This window comes from Melanotaenia boesemani, chromosome 6, assembly GCF_017639745.1.
Source record: "Melanotaenia boesemani isolate fMelBoe1 chromosome 6, fMelBoe1.pri, whole genome shotgun sequence".
NCBI lineage: Eukaryota > Metazoa > Chordata > Actinopteri > Atheriniformes > Melanotaeniidae > Melanotaenia > Melanotaenia boesemani.
Genome location: NC_055687.1, coordinates 2,184,280 through 2,208,770, shown reverse-complemented (window position 1 = coordinate 2,208,770; position 24,491 = coordinate 2,184,280). Strand labels below are relative to the sequence as shown.

At 45.4% G+C, this 24,491-nt stretch overlaps 1 protein-coding gene across 1 annotated transcript in view; it reads right to left on the bottom strand.

Moving 5' to 3' along the window:
* Positions 1–825: 825 nt before the first annotated feature.
* cmtm6 (CKLF-like MARVEL transmembrane domain containing 6) overlaps positions 826–24,491 on the bottom strand; it is a 33,546-nt gene continuing 9,880 nt past the window's right edge. The window contains exons 3-5 of the mRNA XM_041987812.1: positions 14,129–14,305; positions 13,927–14,025; positions 826–4,525 (exon numbers count right to left, since the gene is read on the bottom strand). Of these exons, the coding sequence (XP_041843746.1) occupies positions 4,349–4,525; positions 13,927–14,025; positions 14,129–14,305 (453 nt within the window). The 3' untranslated portion in view covers positions 826–4,348. The remainder of the gene's footprint in view (positions 4,526–13,926; positions 14,026–14,128; positions 14,306–24,491) is intronic.

Sequence of the window (24,491 nt, the reverse complement as noted above, 5' to 3'; positions counted from 1 at the left end):
AAAAGTAGGATTTCTGTCACATCTTGAAGGCATCAAATGTTTTAAATCTGGTTTATTTTTCTTCTGGTTTGAGCATCATGTCCCAGTATTTCTGGTTCTGGTTTATCTCGTCTTCTCAACCTGGTTTACTTCTCCCACCGTGGAGGCTGCAGCTCTGAAACGTTATTTTCTGTGAAGTCGGAGGGATCGAACACGAACCGTTGACCTCAGACACACGACGCCATCATGTCAATATGCAGCGAATCTCTGAGACATGTTTCCTAAACCTTGTTGGGTCCAACCTGGTAGCAGGAAGGCAAACACGTCTGTGGTTAAACGAGGAATATTAAATAAAAGAGAGGAATTTATTTAAAATGAGTTTATTTGACAGCGTAGTGACATGTTCAGACTGAATGAGGCACAGAGGATCAGATATGTACACAAACAGCTTTTCTTTAAAAAGAATATGAAGATTAATCATGATAGAGAACAGCTTCATGGATTGTCTGAGCTGACAGGAAAACATCTAAAACACGGGCGTCCTCACATTTTCTGTCTGGTAAAAGAAAAGTTTCTTTCTTCCAACCAAACAAAGAAAACCACGTTTTCTACGCGTGTGCTGGTTTTAGGTCTGCAGGTTGTTTTCAGGCTTGTTTGTCTGGAGCTTTTTCTCTGTGAAACTGTTAAAAATGCCTCAGAAAGCCGTTAGTTTGGACCCAGTTCAACAAAAAGCAGAAATACACGAACAAAAAAAACCTTCAACTTGCAGTCCGCTTCAGTTTTTGGGCATAAAACTTGAAATATGAAGCGAATGTTGGGTGAAGCTGCTCTTTGTTGTTGGAGGCGGCTGAGATTTAACTCGTCAGCATAAAAAGAAAATTCCACCAAACACGATGATTCAGACGAATCCTGAAGGCCTGCAGCTTCAGTTTGTCCCTCCTAAAAACTGCTATAAAAACACAGAAAATACTTTTTCTCCTTCATTTGCTCGGATATTTCAGTCATCTTTAAATTCCAAATGTGTAAAAATACAAACTATTTTAAACTCGTAAACGTCAATTTTCTAACACAAAGAAGATTTTTATAAAACAAAAAACATGTATTTTCCCATAAAAAAAGATTTTCTGTGTTTAGAGATAATATGTAAAATAAATAAATAAAAATGTATTTTTTCGTTGGGAAATTGGGTCTGTGGTAGAAAAATGGCACCATGTCATGGTAACCAGTAAAAATGACTCATTTATTTTCTTTCTCTGAAATTAAACCCTGACATTCATGATGAACCATAATATTCTGTTAAAATGTGGTTTTAATGGGAGTTAATGGGACGTTTTTGTCCCCTGACGACCCGAAAGGGAAGAAAATCATTAATCTGACTTTCTGAAAAATAAAAAAATGCAGCAAAATCCGTTTAAATTCCAGTTCTTAGTTTATCTTTATATAACCAACCACCCAAAATCTATTATATGGAAAAACATAAAGGACAAAGTGACTTTGTGTTAAGAAATTGGCACTTAAAGGGTTAAAATAACTTGAATGATTATAGATTTGATATTTTTGATTAGGACACAATATGATTAAAACATCTAAGTTAAAAAAATAAAGATGGAAAAAAATATTCTGACATTTTTTATAGCAGTTTTCTGGAGGGAACTTTTTTTTTTCTTCCAATGACTAAAAACATAAAAAAGCTGCAAAATGACACAAAATACACGTAACAGAGAAAATAACCACAACGATATGACGAACAACCTAAAAAAGGTTTAGAACAGGTCAGTGTGGGTGGACATAGGAACAGTTTTATAACCAAAATTACATTTACATTAATTAAAAAGAAAAAAACTCCATGAAAAAAGTAGAAAAATGAAGCTCATCAGGACGGCTGGAAGTAAAAAATGAAATCTAGAAAATCTTCCATTTAAAAGTCTTAAATCATTTTAAAAAGAATCAGCATTTTTGGGTAAAATATTTTCAGGAATTCTTCCAAGCAAAGACCAACATGTAAGGATCAGTAAAATCCAGACAGGATGACAAACAGCTGATCATCGTTCCCACATTCAAAGATTCATCATCAAAGTTTTAAAACCCGACAAACAGCATCATTTCCTTCCTCCCACACACGATGAAACACGTTCAAACCTTCAGGAAGAGTCGGAACGAACCCACAGACGTGAAACTTCACAACAAAACACAGAATAAAACCCGAAAACACGTCAGACTAAACACACTCAAGAAGCAGGAAAAATAAAACCACTTCCTTCAATAAAATCCGTTTAATGCTCCGAGATCTGGAAAATAAAAACTTGGTCCAGAGGCGGTTTAAGAACAAGGTGCTTCAGCAAAGCATCATGGGAATGTTTCTGTTTGGCTTAAATGGAAGGAAAAAACTCACGAATGAGATCCTGAATCTACGGAGACTCAGAGGGTTGAGACTGACTTTCTGTTCCCTCTGACCCACAAATCCAGACGGAGAAACACCTCCACCTGCTGGACGACTTCAGCCATTACACCCACCAACCAAAAGGAGCTCATCTGGAGCACATGACCAGATTTATCATTAGATTTACCAGATTTACCAAGTAAAGGACCCTCTGACTGGCTTTTCTTTCACATTCAGACCACTTTAAACCGAGTCCGGTCCAGGAGCCCTGATGTTCAGACTGGTCAAGCATGGACCAGTTTATCCCAGATGTACAGGTACAGGTGCAGCATGGAGGTGAGCAGTAGAGGCGGGGGAGGGGAACATGGGACCAGATCATTGCTTTACGGGTCTTAACCCCTTCCCTTCCCTGTAAAACGTTTCAGGATCATCTTTCACTTCTACAAAACTTCAGGAAAAGTTCAGATGATTCATTTCATTTAAAATCTAGTAAAACCTTCAGGGCTGCAGATCTGAGGACCAGGGAGGGAAGACATCCTTCTCTGGCCTCCGAGTCCAGAATGTTTACATGTGAGCTGGACCTGGAGGTGGGGTTAGTGAACAAAGAGGCAGACCTGCTGCTCGGTGGAGATGGTGTAACATCAGTCAGTGGGATTATACCGAGGTCTTACTGATCTGGATCATCTAGAACCTGTTGGATGGTTTCAGGAAAGTACCAAATCAGTGGACTAAGAGGTTTTACAGGTTGGTCTGCTGGTTGTACTCACTGATGGACGACTGATGGTCTTTTAAAGAGTTAAACATCGTCTGTGATTTTGACAGTATGTGTCATGTGACACAGTTTGAGACCTTTTGCATCACTTTATGGTAAAAACCCTGTTGTTCATGATCTGATTTTTGTCTTCTGCCTCCTGGTGGAGAGAAGGTGCATTACAATAACTAACATATCACACGGTAATAAACGGTAAATATACAAAAAAAAGTTTCTTGATTTTTTTTTAAACATTTTATTAAAAGGACAAATAAAGACTTCAGATTAAATAAAACTGAATTATTTCTGCATTTTTCCTTGGGTCGGGCTTTAAAGGGTTAAAGTGTAATAAAGCCAATAACGTAATAACTTGTTAATAATATAAATAATATAATCATACCCATTTCTGAAGAGTAAACTAAATAAAATGCTAAAAAAATTTGACCAAACTTACATGATTGTCTGCAGTTTTCACATTTTCAAAGTATTTACGTTTGTTGGCTAATAACCAAATGAATAATTATTTATTACATTATTGGCTTTATTACATTAAAAATGGCCAAAATGATTCTATTAGTGGTGCTTTATGGTCCTTTTCTTCTTTTCTATTAAACAGCAGGTTGGCTGGAAATCACAAGCCAACTTCAGCATCTGGATTTTTATTTGTTTCTTTATTCAGTAAAAAAGATTCATCTGAAACTACGAGTGAACCTGAAGCATCGTGATGCATTCAGGGTCTGGAATAACTTCTCTTTTCTGGATTTTTAGGATTTAAAAACGTGAGTAGTAAATTAAACTGCTGGTTTTCTCTCTTTCATCTGTGACCTCTTTTTCTTTTCTTGGTTCATCTTTGTTGGTCCTGATAACCATAAAAACAACAACCAAACAGAAAACCGAAGGAATGCGCCTGAACTAAGCAAGTTTGCGTCGACAGAAGTTAAATAAAAAGCAGCTAAAAGAAGAGCTCGGGTCCCCGGATCATTTAAAATCTTTACAAATAAACTCAGAACATTTAGTGGTTTTAGGCTTTTAGTGTGTCTGTTAAAATCATTGTAGGTCTTTAAAAACCACCTGGAGCCCGTTTGTGTCTCAGGATTTAGCATCAAGCTTGGATAAGTTGTGGCAGGATTGATCAGGTGGGTGCAGCTACCTGCTGCTAAGCTCCGCCCCCTGTCGTCATGTGACGGGACATAAAATAATCTGTGACCTCTAATTTGAAGAAACGTGTCAGGACAGACTTAATCTGCTCCGTTAGACACCGAGTTGAGCTTGTCCGTTTCCTCCGGCGTCTCCACCGTCACCGGACCGCCGTTCCTGGACACCGGCTGCTCGTCCTTCTTGAAGGGAAACCCGCGAGTCTTCACGAAGAAGAAGACGTCAACGGCAAACGCAGCCATGGCCAAGAAACCAAACGCCTGGAGGAGGAGAGAAAAGAAACAGAGCGTCAATCTGTCCACCAGGGAGGAAAGGAGAGAAGGAAACAACCAGGGAGGAAAGGAGACAAGGAAACAACCAGGGAGGAAAGGAGAGAAGGAAACAACCAGGGAGGAAAGGAGAGGAGGAAACAACCAGGGAGGAAAGGAGAGAAGGAAACAACCAGGTAGGAAAGGAGAGAAAGAAACAACCAGGTAGGAAAGGAGAGAAGGAAACAACCAGGGAGGAAAGGAGAGAAGGAAACAACCAGAGAGGAAAGGAGAGAAGGAAACAACCAGGTAGGAAAGGAGAGAAAGAAACAACCAGGGAGGAAAGGAGAGAAGGAAACAACCAGGTAGGAAAGGAGAGAAGGAAACAACCAGAGAGGAAAGGAGAGAAGGAAACAACCAGGGAGGAAAGGAGAGGAGGAAACAACCAGGTAGGAAAGGAGAGAAAGAAACAACCAGGTAGGAAAGGAGAGAAGGAAACAACCAGGGAGGAAAGGAGAGAAGGAAACAACCAGGGAGGAAAGGAGAGAAGCAAACAACCAGGGAGGAAAGGAGAGAAGGAAACAACCAGGTAGGAAAGGAGAGAAGGAAACAACCAGGGAGGAAAGGAGAGAAGGAAACAACCAGGAGAGAAGGAAACAACCAGGTAGGAAAGGAGAGGAGGAAACAACCAGGGAGGAAAGGAGAGGAGGAAACAACCAGGTAGGAAAGGAGAGGAGAAAACAACCAGGTAGGAAAGGAGAGAAGGAAACAACCAGGGAGGAAAGGAGAGAAGGAAACAACCAGGAGAGAAGGAAACAACCAGGTAGGAAAGGAGAGGAGGTAACAACCAGGGAGGAAAGGAGAGGAGGAAACAACCAGGTAGGAAAGGAGAGGAGGAAACAACCAGGTAGGAAAGGAGAGAAGGAAACAACCAGGGAGGAAAGGAGAGGAGGAAACAACCAGGTAGGAAAGGAGAGAAGGAAACAACCAGGTAGGAAAGGAGAGAAGCAAACAACAAGGGAGGAAAGGAGAGAAGGAAACAACCAGGTAGGAAAGGAGAGAAGGAAACAACCAGGGAGGAAAGGAGAGGAGAAAACAACCAGGCAGGCAATAGGAGAGAAGGAAACAACCAGGGAGGAAAGGAGAGAAGGAAACAACCAGGTAGGAAAAGGAGAGAAGGAAACAACTAGGCAGGCAATAGGAGAGAAGGAAACAACCAGGTAGGAAAAGGAGAGAAAGAAACAACCAGGGAGGAAAGGAGAGAAGGAAACAACCAGGTAGGAAAGGAGAGAAGGAAACAACCAGGTAGGAAAGGAGAGAAAGAAACAACCAGGGAGGAAAGGAGAGAAGGAAACAACCAGGTAGGAAAGGAGAGAAAGAAACAACCAGGGAGGAAAGGAGAGGAGGAAACAACCAGGTAGGAAAGGAGAGAAGGAAACAACCAGGGAGGAAAGGAGAGGAGGAAACAACCAGGGAGGAAAGGAGAGAAGGAAACAACCAGGGAGGAAAGGAGAGAAGGAAACAACCAGGGAGGAAAGGAGAGGAGGAAACAACCAGGTAGGAAAGGAGAGAAGGAAACAACCAGGTAGGAAAGGAGAGGAGGAAACAACCAGGGAGGAAAGGAGAGAAGGAAACAACCAGGGAGGAAAGGAGAGAAGGAAACAACCAGGGAGGAAAGGAGAGGAGGAAACAACCAGGTAGGAAAGGAGAGAAGGAAACAACCAGGGAGGAAAGGAGAGGAGGAAACAACCAGGTAGGAAAGGAGAGGAGGAAACAACCAGGTAGGAAAGGAGAGAAGGAAACAACAAGGTAGGAAAGGAGAGAAGGAAACAACCAGGGAGGAAAGGAGAGAAAGAAACAACCAGGTAGGAAAGGAGAGGAGGAAACAACCAGGTAGGAAAGGAGAGAAGGAAACAACCAGGTAGGAAAGGAGAGAAGCAAACAACAAGGGAGGAAAGGAGAGAAGGAAACAACCAGGTAGGAAAGGAGAGAAGGAAACAACCAGGGAGGAAAGGAGAGGAGAAAACAACCAGGCAGGCAATAGGAGAGAAGGAAACAACCAGGGAGGAAAGGAGAGAAGGAAACAACCAGGTAGGAAAAGGAGAGAAGGAAACAACTAGGCAGGCAATAGGAGAGAAGGAAACAACCAGGTAGGAAAAGGAGAGAAAGAAACAACCAGGGAGGAAAGGAGAGAAGGAAACAACCAGGTAGGAAAGGAGAGAAGGAAACAACCAGGTAGGAAAGGAGAGAAAGAAACAACCAGGGAGGAAAGGAGAGAAGGAAACAACCAGGTAGGAAAGGAGAGAAAGAAACAACCAGGGAGGAAAGGAGAGAAGTAAACAACCAGGTAGGAAAGGAGAGAAGGAAACAACCAGGTAGGAAAGGAGAGGAGGAAACAACCAGGAGAGAAGGAAACAACCAGGTAGGAAAGGAGAGGAGGAAACAACCAGGTAGGAAAAGGAGAGGAGGAAACAACCAGGGAGGAAAGGAGAGAAGGAAACAACCAGGTAGGAAAGGAGAGAAAGAAACAACCAGGGAGGAAAGGAGAGAAGGAAACAACCAGGTAGGAAAGGAGAGAAAGAAACAACCAGGGAGGAAAGGAGAGAAGGAAACAACCAGGTAGGAAAGGAGAGAAGGAAACAACCAGGTAGGAAAGGAGAGAAAGAAACAACCAGGGAGGAAAGGAGAGAAGGAAACAACCAGGTAGGAAAGGAGAGAAAGAAACAACCAGGGAGGAAAGGAGAGAAGTAAACAACCAGGTAGGAAAGGAGAGAAGGAAACAACCAGGTAGGAAAGGAGAGGAGGAAACAACCAGGGAGGAAAGGAGAGGAGGAAACAACCAGGTAGGAAAGGAGAGGAGGAAACAACCAGGTAGGAAAGGAGAGAAGGAAACATCCAGGTAGGAAAGGAGAGAAGGAAACAACCAGGTAGGAAAGGAGAGAAAGAAACAACCAGGTAGGAAAGGAGAGAAGGAAACAACCAGGTAGGAAAGGAGAGAAGCAAACAACCAGGGAGGAAAGGAGAGAAGGAAACAACCAGGAGAGAAGGAAACAACCAGGTAGGAAAGGAGAGAAGGAAACAACCAGGGAGGAAAGGAGAGGAGGAAACAACCAGGTAGGAAAGGAGAGGAGGAAACAACCAGGTAGGAAAGGAGAGGAGGAAACAACCAGGGAGGAAAAGAGAGGAGGAAACAACCAGGTAGGAAAGGAGAGAAGGAAACAACCAGGGAGGAAAGGAGAGAAGGAAACAACCAGGTAGGAAAGGAGAGAAGGAAACAACCAGGTAGGAAAGGAGAGAAGGAAACAACCAGGTAGGAAAGGAGAGAAGCAAACAACCAGGGAGGAAAGGAGAGAAGGAAACAACCAGGTAAGAAAGGAGAGAAGGAAACAACCAGGAGAGAAGGAAACAACCAGGAGAGAAGGAAACAACCAGGTAGGAAAGGAGAGAAGGAAACAACCAGGGAGGAAAGGAGAGGAGGAAACAACCAGGTAGGAAAGGAGAGGAGGAAACAACCAGGTAGGAAAGGAGAGGAGGAAACAACCAGGGAGGAAAAGAGAGGAGGAAACAACCAGGTAGGAAAGGAGAGGAGGAAACAACCAGGGAGGAAAGGAGAGAAGGAAACAACCAGGTAGGAAAGGAGAGAAAGAAACAACCAGGGAGGAAAGGAGAGAAGGAAACAACCAGGTAGGAAAGGAGAGAAGGAAACAACCAGGTAGGAAAGGAGAGAAAGAAACAACCAGGGAGGAAAGGAGAGAAGGAAACAACCAGGTAGGAAAGGAGAGAAAGAAACAACCAGGGAGGAAAGGAGAGAAGTAAACAACCAGGTAGGAAAGGAGAGAAGGAAACAACCAGGTAGGAAAGGAGAGGAGGAAACAACCAGGAGAGAAGGAAACAACCAGGTAGGAAAGGAGAGAAGGAAACAACCAGGGAGGAAAGGAGAGGAGGAAACAACCAGGGAGGAAAGGAGAGAAGGAAACAACCAGGGACGAAAGGAGAGAAGGAAACAACGAGGTAGGAAAGGAGAGGAGGAAACAACCAGGTAGGAAAGGAGAGAAGGAAACAACCAGGTAGGAAAGGAGAGGAGGAAACAACCAGGGAGGAAAGGAGAGAAGGAAACAACCAGGGAGGAAAGGAGAGGAGGAAACAACCAGGTAGGAAAGGAGAGGAGGAAACAACCAGGAGAGAAGGAAACAACCAGGTAGGAAAGGAGAGGAGGAAACAACCAGGTAGGAAAAGGAGAGAAGGAAACAACTAGGCAGGCAATAGGAGAGAAGGAAACAACCAGGTAGGAAAGGAGAGAAAGAAACAACCAGGGAGGAAAGGAGAGAAGGAAACAACCAGGTAGGAAAGGAGAGAAAGAAACAACCAGGGAGGAAAGGAGAGAAGGAAACAACCAGGTAGGAAAGGAGAGAAGGAAACAACCAGGTAGGAAAGGAGAGAAAGAAACAACCAGGGAGGAAAGGAGAGAAGGAAACAACCAGGTAGGAAAGGAGAGAAAGAAACAACCAGGGAGGAAAGGAGAGAAGTAAACAACCAGGTAGGAAAGGAGAGAAGGAAACAACCAGGAGAGAAGGAAACAACCAGGGAGGAAAGGAGAGAAGGAAACAACCAGGAAAGAAGGAAACAACCAGGGAGGAAAGGAGAGGAGGAAACAACCAGGTAGGAAAGGAGAGAAGGAAACAACCAGGGAGGAAAGGAGAGGAGGAAACAACCAGGTAGGAAAGGAGAGGAGGAAACAACCAGGTAGGAAAGGAGAGGAGGAAACAACCAGGGAGGAAAAGAGAGGAGGAAACAACCAGGTAGGAAAGGGGAGGAGGAAACAACCAGGGAGGAAAGGAGAGAAGGAAACAACCAGGTAGGAAAGGAGAGAAAGAAACAACCAGGGAGGAAAGGAGAGAAGGAAACAACCAGGTAGGAAAGGAGAGAAGGCAACAACCAGGTAGGAAAGGAGAGAAAGAAACAACCAGGGAGGAAAGGAGAGAAGGAAACAACCAGGTAGGAAAGGAGAGAAAGAAACAACCAGGGAGGAAAGGAGAGAAGTAAACAACCAGGTAGGAAAGGAGAGAAGGAAACAACCAGGTAGGAAAGGAGAGGAGGAAACAACCAGGAGAGAAGGAAACAACCAGGTAGGAAAGGAGAGAAGGAAACAACCAGGTAGGAAAGGAGAGAAGGAAACAACCAGGGAGGAAAGGAGAGAAGGAAACAACCAGGAGAGAAGGAAACAACCAGGTAGGAAAGGAGAGAAGGAAACAACCAGGGAGGAAAGTAGAGGAGGAAACAACCAGGTAGGAAAAGAGAGGAGGAAACAACCAGGTAGGAAAGGAGAGAAGGAAACAACCAGGGAGGAAAAGAGAGGAGGAAACAACCAGGTAGGAAAGGAGAGAAGGAAACAACCAGGGAGGAAAGGAGAGAAGGAAACAACCAGGTAGGAAAGGAGAGAAGGAAACAACCAGGGAGGAAAGGAGAGGAGGAAACAACCAGGTAGGAAAGGAGAGGAGGAAACAACCAGGTAGGAAAGGAGAGAAGGAAACAACCAGGGAGGAAAGGAGAGAAGGAAACAACCAGGGAGGAAAGGAAAGGAGAGGAGGAAACAACCAGGGAGGAAAGGAGAGGAGGAAACAACCAGGGAGGAAAGGAGAGGAGGAAACAACCAGGGAGGAAAGGAGAGGAGGAAACAACCAGGGAGGAAAGGAGAGAAGGAAACAACCAGGGAGGAAAGGAGAGGTGGAAACAACCAGGGAGGAAAGGAGAGAAGGAAACAACCAGGGAGGAAAGGACGGAAGGAAACAACCAGGTAGGAAAGGAGAGGAGGAAACAACCAGGGAGGAAAGGAGAGAAGGAAACAACCAGGGAGGAAAGGAGAGAAGGAAACAACCAGGTAGGAAAGGAGAGGAGGAAACAACCAGGGAGGAAAGGAGAGGAGGAAACAACCAGGGAGGAAAGGAGAGAAGGAAACAACCAGGTAGGAAAGGAGAGGAGGAAACAACCAGGGAGGAAAGGAGAGAAGGAAACAACCAGGTAGGAAAGGAGAGGAGGAAACAACCAGGGAGGAAAGGAGAGAAGGAAACAACCAGGAAAGAAGGAAACAACCAGGGAGGAAAGGAGAGGAGGAAACAACCAGGTAGGAAAGGAGAGAAGGAAACAACCAGGTAGGAAAGGAGAGAAGGAAACAACCAGGGAGGAAAGGAGAGAAGGAAACAACCAGGTAGGAAAGGAGAGGAGGAAACAACCAGGTAGGAAAGGAGAGGAGGAAACAACCAGGGAGGAAAGGAGAGAAGGACACAACCAGGGAGGAAAGGAGAGAAGGAAACACCCAGGTAGGAAAGGAGAGGTGGAAACAACCAGGGAGGAAAGGAGAGAAGGAAACAACCAGGGAGGAAAGGAGAGAAGGAAACAACCAGGTAGGAAAGGAGAGGAGGAAACAACCAGGGAGGAAAGGAGAGAAGGAAACAACCAGGGAGGAAAGGAGAGAAGGAAACAACCAGGTAGGAAAGGAGAGGACGAAACAACCAGGGACGAAAGGAGAGAAGGAAACAACCAGGGAGGAAAGGAGAGAAGGAAACAACCAGGGAGGAAAGGAGAGAAGGAAACAACCAGGGAGGAAAGGAGAGAAGGAAACAACCAGGGAGGAAAGGAGAGAAGGAAACAACCAGGTAGGAAAGGAGAGGAGGAAACAACCAGGGAGGAAAGGAGAGAAGGAAACAACCAGGGAGGAAAGGAGAGAAGGAAACAACCAGGGAGGAAAGGAGAGAAGGAAACAACCAGGTAGGAAAGGAGAGGAGGAAACAACCAGGGAGGAAAGGAGAGGAGGAAACAACCAGGGAGGAAAGGAGAGAAGGAAACAACCAGGTAGGAAAGGAGAGGAGGAAACAACCAGGGAGGAAAGGAGAGAAGGAAACAACCAGGTAGGAAAGGAGAGGAGGAAACAACCAGGGAGGAAAGGAGAGAAGGAAACAACCAGGAAAGAAGGAAACAACCAGGGAGGAAAGGAGAGGAGGAAACAACCAGGTAGGAAAGGAGAGAAGGAAACAACCAGGTAGGAAAGGAGAGAAGGAAACAACCAGGGAGGAAAGGAGAGAAGGAAACAACCAGGTAGGAAAGGAGAGGAGGAAACAACCAGGTAGGAAAGGAGAGGAGGTAACAACCAGGGAGGAAAGGAGAGAAGGACACAACCAGGGAGGAAAGGAGAGAAGGAAACACCCAGGTAGGAAAGGAGAGGTGGAAACAACCAGGGAGGAAAGGAGAGAAGGAAACAACCAGGGAGGAAAGGAGAGAAGGAAACAACCAGGTAGGAAAGGAGAGGAGGAAACAACCAGGGAGGAAAGGAGAGAAGGAAACAACCAGGGAGGAAAGGAGAGAAGGAAACAACCAGGTAGGAAAGGAGAGGACGAAACAACCAGGGACGAAAGGAGAGAAGGAAACAACCAGGGAGGAAAGGAGAGAAGGAAACAACCAGGGAGGAAAGGAGAGAAGGAAACAACCAGGGAGGAAAGGAGAGAAGGAAACAACCAGGTAGGAAAGGAGAGGAGGAAACAACCAGGGAGGAAAGGAGAGAAGGAAACAACCAGGGAGGAAAGGAGAGAAGGAAACAACCAGGGAGGAAAGGAGAGAAGGAAACAACCAGGTAGGAAAGGAGAGGAGGAAACAACCAGGGAGGAAAGGAGAGAAGGAAACAACCAGGGAGGAAAGGAGAGAAGGAAACAACCAGGTAGGAAAGGAGAGGAGGAAACAACCAGGGAGGAAAGGAGAGAAGGAAACAACCAGGTAGGAAAGGAGAGGAGGAAACAACCAGGGAGGAAAGGAGAGAAGGAAACAACCAGGGAGGAAAGGAGAGAAGGAAACAACCAGGGAGGAAAGGAGAGAAGGAAACAACCAGGTAGGAAAGGAGAGAAGGAAACAACCAGGGAGGAAAGGAGAGAAGGAAACAACCAGGGAGGAAAGGAGAGAAGGAAACAACCAGGTAGGAAAGGAGAGGAGGAAACAACCAGGGAGGAAAGGAGAGGAGGAAACAACCAGGAGAGAAGGAAACAACCAGGTAGGAAAGGAGAGAAGGAAACAACCAGGTAGGTGATTCAAAGAGTTTAACAGAAAACAAGAAGCTTAATTTAACATTAAATAGAAAAGATAAAGATAAATGACAAAGAATGTTAGATGAAAACTGTACTAAAACATGATCCAGTTTAAAGAACCAGATCCAGATCTGGACTGTAAATAAAAACTAGTCCAGCAGCAGAGAACAGGTGGGTCCTTAACCTGGATCTAAATAAACTGAGTGTTTCAGCTGATCTGAGGCTTTCTGGGAGTTTGTTCCAGACATGTGGAGCATAGAAGCTGAATGCAGCTTCTCCATGTCTGGTTCTGACTCTGGAACTGATAAGAACCTGGATCCAGATGACCTGAGGGTTCTGGTAGGTTCATACTGGGTCAAGAGGTCTCTGATGTATGTTGGTCCTAAACCATTCAGATCTTTCTAGACCAGCAGCAGAACTTTAAAGTCTATCCTCTGACGGACCGGCAGCCAGTGTAAAGACCTCAGAGCTGGACTGATGTGGTTCACTTTCTTGGTCTTAGTGAGGACTGGAGCAGCAGAGTTCTGGATCAGCTGCAGGTGTCTGACTGATGTTTTAGGTAGAACCTGTAAAAACTCTGTTACAATAATCAAGCCGACTAAAGATGGAAGCTGGACTAGTTTTTCCAGGTCCTGCTGAGACATCAGATCTTTTACCGTTGATATGTTCTTAAGGTGATAGTAGACTGACTTTGTGGTTCCCTTCATGTGGTTCTCAAAGTTTAGGTCTGAGTCCATCAATACACCCAGATTTCTGGTCTGGTTGGTGGTTTTTAGGTCTGAGTCCGTCACTAGACCAGATTTCTGGTCTGGTTGGTGGTTTTTAGGTCTGAGTCCATCACTAGACCAGATTTCTGGTCTGGTTGGTGGTTTTTAGGTGTATAGACTGAAGCTCTGTGGTGACCTTTAATCGTTTCTCTTTGGCTCCAAATAAAATCACCTCAGTTTAGTTTTTGTTTAACTGAAGAAAGTTCAGACACATCCAGTCATTAATCTCCTCATTACATTTACCAAGAACCTGTACGGGGCCTCGGTCTCCTGGTGACATTGTAATATATACCTGTGTGTCATCTGCGTAGCTATGGTAACTAATGTTGTTCTTTATAATCTGTGCCAGTGGGAGAAAGTAGATGTTAAACAGAAGAGGCTCCAGGATGGAACCTTGGGGAACTCCACATGTAATTCTTGTCTGCTCAGATGTAAAGTTACCTACTGACACAAAGTACTTTTTATTCTCTAATAAGATTTAAACCAGTGCAGCACCAGAGAGACCACCCAGTTCTCCAGTCGTTTTAGTAATATAATGTGGTCAGCTGACAGGAAGTAAGATGAAGAAGATGTTTACCACAGAACTGGACTCCAGACCCGATCCAGTGTTGTTTACTGCGAAGATGATGGAGGAGATGAGGAAGAGGACGGCGATGGCGGCCGTGTAAATGAAGTCCTGCAGACAGAAGAACACGAGGTTTTAACCCTTTAAACTCCTCCCCCAGGAGGTGTCCCAACCCCACCCCCACCCCCCAGGCAGCAGGGAACCAGCTTCTTACCAGTTTGGCCCAGCAGCTGATCCCAACCTTGGTGTGTAACTTTGTGGAGAGGAGGATGAGGAGGAGCAGAGTGAAGAGGAAGGCCGTACAGCTGACAAACTCGAAGAAGTAGAGAGCCTTGCAGCTGATGCAGTTGGCGACCACCTCTTCCAGGATGAAGGCCAGGAAGGACAGCACCTGAAGAAGAAGAACCGATCAGCTGATTATGTTCTCCATCTTCATCACAACAGAAAACCAAAGCAAGACATCACAGCTTCTCATTTAGTCCAATACTTTGTCTTAAAATGGTCAGAAAACGATGATAAAAACAAATCCTAACTCGGTCTCTCAGCCCACAGACGGCTGATCATGAAGACAAACCGTCTCCATGCACCTGATAACTCATCAATAACCAGCTGATCAGAGAAATTCATGTTTCAGCAAAACCTTAACACGGCAAGAAGAAGTTCAAATATCAGAAATCATGTTTGGGAGACATTTCTTTTCATTTCCTGCTGGTTTGTGTTTCACCTGCTCACACACAATCATGAGCAGTACTGAAACTGACCACCAGGGGGCGGCACAGGTGTTTATACTGAGGAACAATAAATTATAAATACAAATAAATCATATTAATAAATAGTTAAAAGCTATAATATTTGTTATTCAACAACATGGTTGATATTTATCTCTTTAAATTCTTAGTTTAAATATTTAATAGAATATTTAATGTTTAATTTATAATGAATATGTTCCCCCTTCTTTTAAGCCTGTTTATTTCTGGAAACTCTGCAGATATTTTCCACCTGCAGCCTGAAGCGTCCGAGTGAGGAACAAACATGGACATGGAAGTAAAAACAGGTGAAACTCTGAGCTGACGGCTGGATGTAAAACCAGGATGGAAACATTAAAATTAAAAATTGTGTCATCTGTTGTGGTAAAAACCCTGACGGCTCTCCATGAAGGCAGGACGGAGCGTCCCAGCCGCCATCAGCTGAGGAAGAGGAGGGAGGAAGCCGTCCAGCTGACAGGAGACACGAGAGCAAAACTCATCCAGACTAGAGAAAAAACTCACCGAGACGACAAAACGTCCCACAGGAGAACAAATAAACTAAATCCCTGGAAACGCTGAACTCTCCAGGAATCTAAATATTTCCATGAGACCAAAATCAGCAGAAAAACAGACGAAACTCCCACGAAGGAAAAGTCACATTAACGGGAAGTTCGGACAATAAAAGCTTCATTTCCACGACTGTCTGACACCGAGGACGAGGACGGGTTCAGGACTCAAACTCCAGCAGGACGGAGGAAACCAGGACAATAAAATACACCCCGGAGGAAAATTAAGATTAAATTTAAATTAAAGATAAAATAAAATAGAAATAAAAATAGAAAAAATATAAAGTTAAAATAAAGAAAAATCATTTCTGAAAATTAGATTCAAACTGCAAAAATCCTCCACCTGAAACCTCCACCATCACTCCACCTCCACCTGAAACCTCCACCATCAGTCCACCTTCACCTGAAACCTCCACCATCACTCCACCTCCACCTGAAACCTCCACCATCACTCCACCTCCACCTGAAACCTCCACCATCAGTCCACCTTCACCTGAAACCTCCACCATCACTCCACCTCCACCTGAAACCTCCACCATCACTCCACCTCCACCTGAAACCTCCACCATCACTCCACCTCCACCTGAAGGCTCCACCATCACTCCACCTCCACCTGAAACCTCCACTATCTCTCCACCTCCACCTGAAGCCTCCACCATCACTCCACCTCCACCTGAAACCTCCACCATCTCTCCACCTCCACCTGAAGCCTCCACCATCACTCCACCTCCACCTGGAAGCTCCACCATCTCTCCACCTCCACCTGAAACCTCCACCATCACTCCACCTCCACCTGAAACCTCCACCATCTCTCCACCTCCACCTGAAACCTCCACCATCACTCCACCTCCACCTGAGACCTCCACCATCTCTCCACCTCCACCTGAAGCCTCCACCATCACTCCACCTCCACCTGGAAGCTCCACCATCTCTCCACCTCCACCTGAAACCTCCACCATCACTCCACCTCCACCTGAAACCTCCACCATCTCTCCACCTCCACCTGAAACCTCCACCATCACTCCACCTCCACCTGAGACCTCCACCATCTCTCCACCTCCACCTGAAACCTCCACCATCTCTCCACCTCCACCTGAAACCTCCACTATCTCTCCACCTCCACCTGAAACCTCCACCATCACTCCACCTCCACCTGAAACCTCCACCATTTATCCACCTCCACCTGAAACCTCCACCATCTCTCCACCTCCACCTGAAACCTCCACCATCACTCCACCTCCACCTGAAACCTCCACCATCTCTCCACCTCCACCTGAAGCCTCCACCATCACTCCACCTCCACCTGAGACCTCCACCATCACACCACGTCCACCTGAAACCTCCACCATCACTCCACCTCCACCTGAAACCTCCACCATCTCTCCACCTCCACCTAAAACTGCTGCAGGAAACAGCTGTTTGTTTGCATCTCTTATAAAAACCTGTTTAGCTGAAATGCACCAAATCCACCAGACCGGAGATGAGCTGCGTTAAAAGGCCGACAAGCAAGCGTCCTTTAAACGTCACACATCCACCGTAAACACACGAGTCAGGTTGAAGTGTGTGAATGTGTGACGGCGGTGATGAAGCTGATGATGAGGAGGAAACACTTCAGCCTGGACACAACCATCATTAAACACGGTTTAACAGCCCAGACCTGTTCACCACATCAGAGTAAAACCCACCTCATCAGCTCTGAAACCAGACTCTGTAACAGATGTGTCTGGATCTGAATGAGGACACAGTCAACCACAGTCACCTGATCCATGACAGCGTGGGAAACACCTGTCGCAGCTACAGCTGCGTCCACGGCGGGAATCCCCCCAACGTCGACGTACGGAGCTGACACCTGAACAACAACCACATCCTCAACGCAGGAGAGAGGAGGGCTTTATTGTGAAAAGACTACAGGAAGTGCTGACGTAGCAGCCTGTTAGGTGTGCAAAGGTTTTTACCTCACTACAGTCTACACAAGCCCTGCTTGTAGGCCGGGAGACGAGACTTTAACTAATATCACCTTATTTTTAGGCTTTATCCCGAATGTGTAAATGTTCAGTTTAACATTATGGTCCATGAAGAGACGCCAGCAGCATTTCAGTTAACTCTGCTAAAAGAAAAAATCACCATGACGTTTAATTTAACTTTTATTTAGAACCAGGAACCTGCACTTAGCAAACACTGAATTCATATTCAACCACTGTGTTAACATCACTGAAAGTTCCTAAAAAAGAAAAAGAACTTGAGACGACGTCAGTAAATACTGAAACATTCTGAATAAAATGACCAGAAAATCTGATAAATAAATATTTAAACAACCTTTTGATGAAAATAAATCAAAACAAACAATCAGTTTCCACCGTTTCAATCCGACCTCCAACACGTCCAGAACACGTCCCGCTCAGCAGTTTAGACAAAGCCAGACAGGAAATCACATGACATCAGAGAAGTACAGCATCAAGTGAATTTCAAAACAAAAGCCCCGGTGCAGCTGAACTATGTAAATGTGTCATTAATGGTCCGGATGTCTCAGTGTTTTTTTTTCCATCTTGGATGGCGGGTCATTTATCCTGATGTGTTCTCACAGATCCAGCTACACGGAAGCTCTGCATCTGTTGGTTGGGGGGTCCAACCCTACGCCGGGTGGTTGTCCTCCTAGGCATGGTGCGGGCCCTCTAACTTTGGGGGGTGGGGCGGCCGCCTCTGGGCTCCTGGGGCCCTGGGCCCTTCGCTTGGGCTGCTCTGGGTGGCCGGTCCCTGGCGGGGCCGGCGGCTGCTGATCTTGGCCCACTGGGACCTGTGCCCCGGGACCATGGGGGGCTCTTGTTGGGGCTCTCCTCTGCCGCCCTTCGGGTGGGGCTGGAGTCGTCTTCGTGGTGGGGTGGCTTGGGTTGGTGCTCCGGGGCTGCTGCTGAGGGCCCGGGCTTCTGGCCCTGGTCTGCCTCTGGCCTCCGTGGAGGCGAGGTCGCATTTGCATGATCTCACTCACCACTCTTCATCACTGATCACTCCTCTTCCTCATCCTGACACAGTCACTGAGTTGTCCAGTGGGTTTTAATACTAATTGAATTCTTTTTTTTATTTTTTTTATTTTTCCTGTGAGTTAGTATCTGGTCGCTGTTATGTCTTTTTTTCATTTTTAACTTGTCCTGTCCAGCATCATAACAGCAAAATGATAATCTGGTTGCTGTATCGTGCTGAACAAATTTGCTCTACCAAGGGGAGGCCTATGGGTAAGGCTCCTCTTGAAAATGTGATTGATTTATTTATTTATTTACTTTGAATCACGGAATCTATGTAATCTTGCTGGACCTGACCGGAGGGGACAGAAAAAGATGGAAAATAGCAAAAAAAGGACAAAAGGGAAAGAAGAAAGGAGACAAAAAGATCACAGACAGAAGGAAACGACCTTCAATCCACCATCACCAGACAACAAACTGTTACACCTGTACATGAACACACCAGAACATTTCCTACAACTTTTACAAAAACAGAAACACACACACAGAAAAAACAAACAAAACAACAAAACAAAAAAAACAAGAAAAAACAAAAAAAAAAAACAAAACAAAAAAAAAAACAGGGCTGCCAGTCATTAAGAGTTTTTAAATAATAACCAAATCAAATCAAAAAGACATAACAGCGACCAGATACTAACTCACAGGAAAAATACAATTTTTTTTTTTTGTTTTTTTTTAATAATTATCGCTTAATATTAAAGACCCACTAGACAACTCAGTGACTGTGTCAGCATGCAGAGCATGAGAAACAAGGAGTGTAAGTGGCCCCGCCCGCCATGCACCACATGCCATGCCCCCCAGGTGTTGTTTGTGTGTTGTGTTTCTTGTGTTTTGGTGTCTTGGTGCAATTAAAACTGAGAGGCGAGCAGCCATGGGGTGCATCCAAGGAGACCACTGAATGGTCTCCTCCGTTCCACCCCTCATGGCCCCACGCCTCCCAACTCCCTACGTGTGTGTGTGAGACAGAGAGAGCGGGAAGTAAGAGGGGTCCGGGGATGTACGAGCCTTTAGTGGCATTAGGCACCCCTGCTCTCCAGGAGGCCCCCCAGGGCAAGACAGGCCAGGAGAGGCCGCCCCCCACGACCGGGCCATTCAGGGACCGCAGCCAGTGAGCCGCCACCTACCCCAGAAAGTTCCCACCCTCCCACACCCCTAAAGGGGAATGAGAGGATGGGGACAGCAGCAGACCCACGGCCCCCGACGGGGACAGACTCAGAGCCACCCCCACCGCAGAGCAGCCCAGTCCGGCATCACGGGCAACCACAAAGAACCCGAAACCACCAGTCACTCCCGGCCATTTCTCAAACCCCCATAGCAACGAGGTCACAGTCCTCCACCTACACTAAGTGATGGAACTAAGCACAGGTGACCAAAAGGAATGAGATTCAGCCGAATAGTTCTTTAAGGAGGCAGACATTGTCTCATTACTGATGTGGTCAACTAAGAGATTCCTAAACTGCTGAATACACAGATTATTTTTGTTTTTCCAGTTCACAAGGATTCCTGTATGAGCCACCACCTTATCGTGGTGGAGGAGTTTGTGTGTCCTGACGATCCTAGCAGCTATGTTGTCGGGGGCGTATGCCCCTGGTAGGGTCACCCATGGCAAACAGGTGTCTAGGGGAGGGACCAGATGAAGTGTGGCTCACAGAACCCCCCTAGCGCCTACGGGGTCGTACCCCTGTCCACGAGCCTATACCTGTGACTGGGGAAAAACTGCCGTTTTCGGGAGCCCTGCACGGGCTCCCCCGAAGACGCACGGCGGCGTGCCTGGTATCCACGTGTTCGTCCGGGTCTCCCCTACGCTACGGGAAGGCAGGGCGAGCGTACCCCCAGGCGGTGACCCCGAAATAAATCCTGAAAGAGGGGAACGCAAACGCAGTGGCGCGTTGCGTCCACCGGAGGGCGGGATTCCCAACACCCATTCAGCCCGGAAAGTGGGTTTCCCCTGAACGGGCGTGTGTGAAATTCACAGGACGGGTTCTTTGGACGGGTCAGAACCGGTCCGGAGAGTTTCGTGTCTGTGGGGCAACGCCGTTCTTAGAACCGAGCTTTTAAGTACCATGTCCACGGTCCTATACCTGAACATGGGCCGGACGTACCGAGCCGCGGACAGCGGCCTCTGGCGGGGCCGTTTCAGAACCGATCGGGCCGAAACTCGCAGGACCCACGCGGGGGATCTCGCCGGACCTGCCCTGTGATTTTCACAGGCGTTCGCCAGTAATGGTCCGAAAACCTCTCGGCGGCCATCTTGAAAAGTCCGGCCGTTCCAACACATTGACGGAAGGAAAGGGGCTATTGCGAGCTCATTTCTGGACAGATCGGTCTGAAATCAGTGTGGCCGTGTGACTGGACCTCCTGGACCCTGTGTGTGGAGTTTCAGCTTTCTACGTGACCGTAGGACTACGCTAGGTCCAGTGGCGGTTCTAGACCACCTTTACAGGGGGGGCCAGGCTGGGGCCAGTGGGTTTTTCAGAGGGGCACATTCAGCCCAGAGCAAAAAAGAGGCTGACGCAAAATATATGATTCCTTTTTTCATTATTTTATAAAAACAAGTTACAAGTGAATTGTTACCGTCACGAAACAAGGATTTTTCAACATATCACATTTGCAACACAAGTGTAATTAAAGCCGCAAGCGGCATCCATCGGGTCCGAGCTGCTTGGACCCCGCCACCCGATGTTGCCATGACAACAGGTGCTGTTATGTGTTAAGGACCCAACCTGTATGAATCCTGTCAAGTTAGGTGCAGATCCCACATATTCCTATGGAGATATAAGCAAACCGTGTTTCATGGCGAGAAGGTCATATTCCGTCGGTTGCCACGGTTACACGCTCTCTCCTATTAGAAAGATTTGAGGAGCGTTTGGTCCCCAACTTGTCAGGAAGCTTCCCACCAAGTTTGCAGTCAGTCGCACGAATCCCCTCAGACTAGTTCGTTCAAATACGATGTGTGTAAAGTGCAAAAAATTGCAAAGAAATGGCCTTACACGCCAAGATGGCGGGCACCCCGTTGCCATGGCAACAGGTGTTAGATTGACTTTTTTGCTCAACTCGGGGTGTTACACGTGTGTGCCGAGTTTCATCTTCCTACGTCGAAGTAGACTTTTGGGACCCCATTCATTTGGGGATTTTTGGTGTCTCTAGGTGGCGCTGTTGAGCCAATTTTGCATTGAAGTCAATGCGGACTTTAGAATATCAAATTTTTCACCGGGCTTGATGTGTGTGCCAAGTTTCACAACTTTTCATGGGTGTTTAGGGGGTGATATTTAGGCTCAAAATGCTTAGAAGGAGAAGGAGAAGAATAAACATTTGGAAAACAATAGGGCCTTGCCATACTTCGTATGGCTCGGACCCTAATAACTATGAGAAAAAAATAGAAAGTAAGACACCCCCTTCTTAGTTTAACCATTAGTACAAACTCTGGCTTCTACTATCTTTTTCGGGCATTTTCAACATTACATTGCCAAAACAAAACTTACCGCCGTATTCAGGGGTGCAACGCTCTAAAAGACCCTACTAAATGTTTAGATACGCTAAAAGGTCCGCCTGAGTGGTGCTGTTTTCTGATTGGCCCTGAGCTTGGCCCGCCCAGAGAAAGCTGATCGATTGGTCCTGGGGATGGTTGTACTGAAATATTTCCCAGCATGCTTTGGGGCTCCGCTTGTGCTGTCCTTGCTGCACCATGAGTTAAGTGTATATGTGATCTCATGACGCCCTCTCCATGACTCTCTTTTGTGTAGCCATATTGAAACACTGGTAAATACGTGAAATATTAAAGACGATTATGACGAGTAGATAAATCTTGGTTCATGTAGGCGAGTGTACCTTCAGAGGGGGGCCACAGGTGGGTCCACGCTCCCCCTGGGGGGGGGGCACCGGCCCCCCCCCCCCCCCCCCCCCCCCCCCCCAGAACCGCCAGTGGCTAGGTCCCTGTACACGAAGTGGACCTAAGGCTGCCATTGTAAAGTCTCACCCGTGTACACACCAGTTTCTGTTGGACATACGGTGGACATATGTGAACGGATCGATCTGAAATTAAAGTCACACAAGCACGGGGGGATGCTGAACACATATCTGGAGTTTCATCCATTTCTGTCCAGGAGAAATTTATTTATTTGCTCCAACGTGACGGCCTCCATCTTGCATTAAAGTCATCTCCAAAGTGCATTTAACGATCTTTTTCTACAGGTCTGATCCTCACCAAACTTCACACACCTGTTGGGAATGGTTCAAGGACCCCAAATATTAATTCCCATCCATTTCGGATCATGTTTGGGGAAGTTATGACCTCTTGTACACGGGTGAGACTTTGCATTTAAACGTCAGGTGGAGTTCGTGGACAGCGGCTATAACTCGGTCATTTCTGGACAGATCGGTATGAAATCAGTGTGGCCGTGTGAGTGGACCTCCAGGAGTCTGAATCTGGAGTTTCATCTTTCTACGTGCACGTACGGCCGAGTTATAATCGTGTCCTTGAACTCGTCCTGAGTTTGAATGGCAAGTATCAGACGTGTACACCTGTTTCAAAGTGTCATAACTGGACTGTACTTTGTCCGATTTGTTTCAAACTTGGAGCACTTGTTTGGCCTTCAACAAGGACCTTAAATATTAATTCCCATCCATTTCGGAGCATATTTGGGGAAGTTATGACCTCTTGTACACGGGTGAGACTTTGCATTAAAACGTCAGGTCGAGTTGGTGGACAGCGGCTATAACTCGGTCATTTGTGTACAGATCGGTATGAAATCGGTGTGACAGACTCTTTGGATGTTGGGGAAGATGTGTGAATTTTTTCAGAATTTTCTGGCCAGCGGTTTTGCCGTTACAAGCCCGAGTTGTTAGACCGGGGACCAGCGGAAAACGCTGGCCGGCATCAGAGCACTCTGCAGCGTGTAGAAGGCTTAGGAACGTCGGGCCCGCTTCAGAGACCACAGCGCAGGCATTTCTGCACGGATCGAGCTGAGAATCGCAGGGTCTACTCTTGGGACATTGGGGGACATGTGTGATCTTTTTCAGCCCGGTCCCGTCTACCAAATTGGAGAAAAGCACCGGGGGAAGTCCGCGACGGACACGCGGCCAGAACCGGCTCATATCTCCACGGATCGAGCTGAAATCAGTGTGACACAAGCACGGGGGGATGCTGAACACATATCTGGAGTTTCATCCATTTCTGTCCAGGAGAAATTTATTTATTTGATCGAACGTGACGGCCTCCATCTTGCATTAAAGTCATCTCCAAAGTGCATTTAACGATCTTTTTCTGCTGGTCTGATCCTCACCAAACTTCACACACTTGTTAGGCATTGTGCAATGACACCACATTTCAATTTCCATCCATTTTGGTTCATATTTGGGGAAGTTATGGCCTCTTGTACACGAGTAGGACTTTTTTTTATGCATGTTATATTCATGTTATATACATGTTATATTCATGTTATACACGTTATATTCATGTTATATACATGTTATATTCATGTTATATACATGTTATATTCATGTTATACACGTTATATTCATGTTATATCCATGTTATATTCATGTTATATTCATGTTATATACATGTTATATTCATGTTATATGCATGTTATATTCATGTTATAATCATGTTATAAACATGTTATATTCATGTTATATTCATGTTATAAACATGTTATATTCATGTTATATTCATGTTATAAACATGTTATATTCATGTTATATACATGTTATATTCATGTTATACTTATGTTATACACGTTACATTCATGTTATATACCTGTTATATTCATGTTATATACCTGTTATATTCATGTTATATACACGTTATATTCATGTTATATACACGTTATATTCATGTTATATACATGTTATATTCATGTTATATACATGTTATCATCATGTTATACACGTTAAATTCATGTTATATTCATGTTATATTCATGTTATATTTATGTTTTATGCATGTTATATTCATGTTATATACATGTTATTTTCATGTTATACATGTTATATTCATGTTATATACATGTTATATTCATGTTATATACATGCTATATACATGTTATATACATGTTATATACATGCTATATTCATGTTATATACATGTTATATTCATGTTATATTTATGTTATACACGTTATATTCATGTTATATACATGTTATATTCATGTTATATACATGTTATCATCATGTTATACACGTTGAATTCATGTTATATTTATGTTATATTCATGTTATATACATGTTATATTCATGTTATATACATG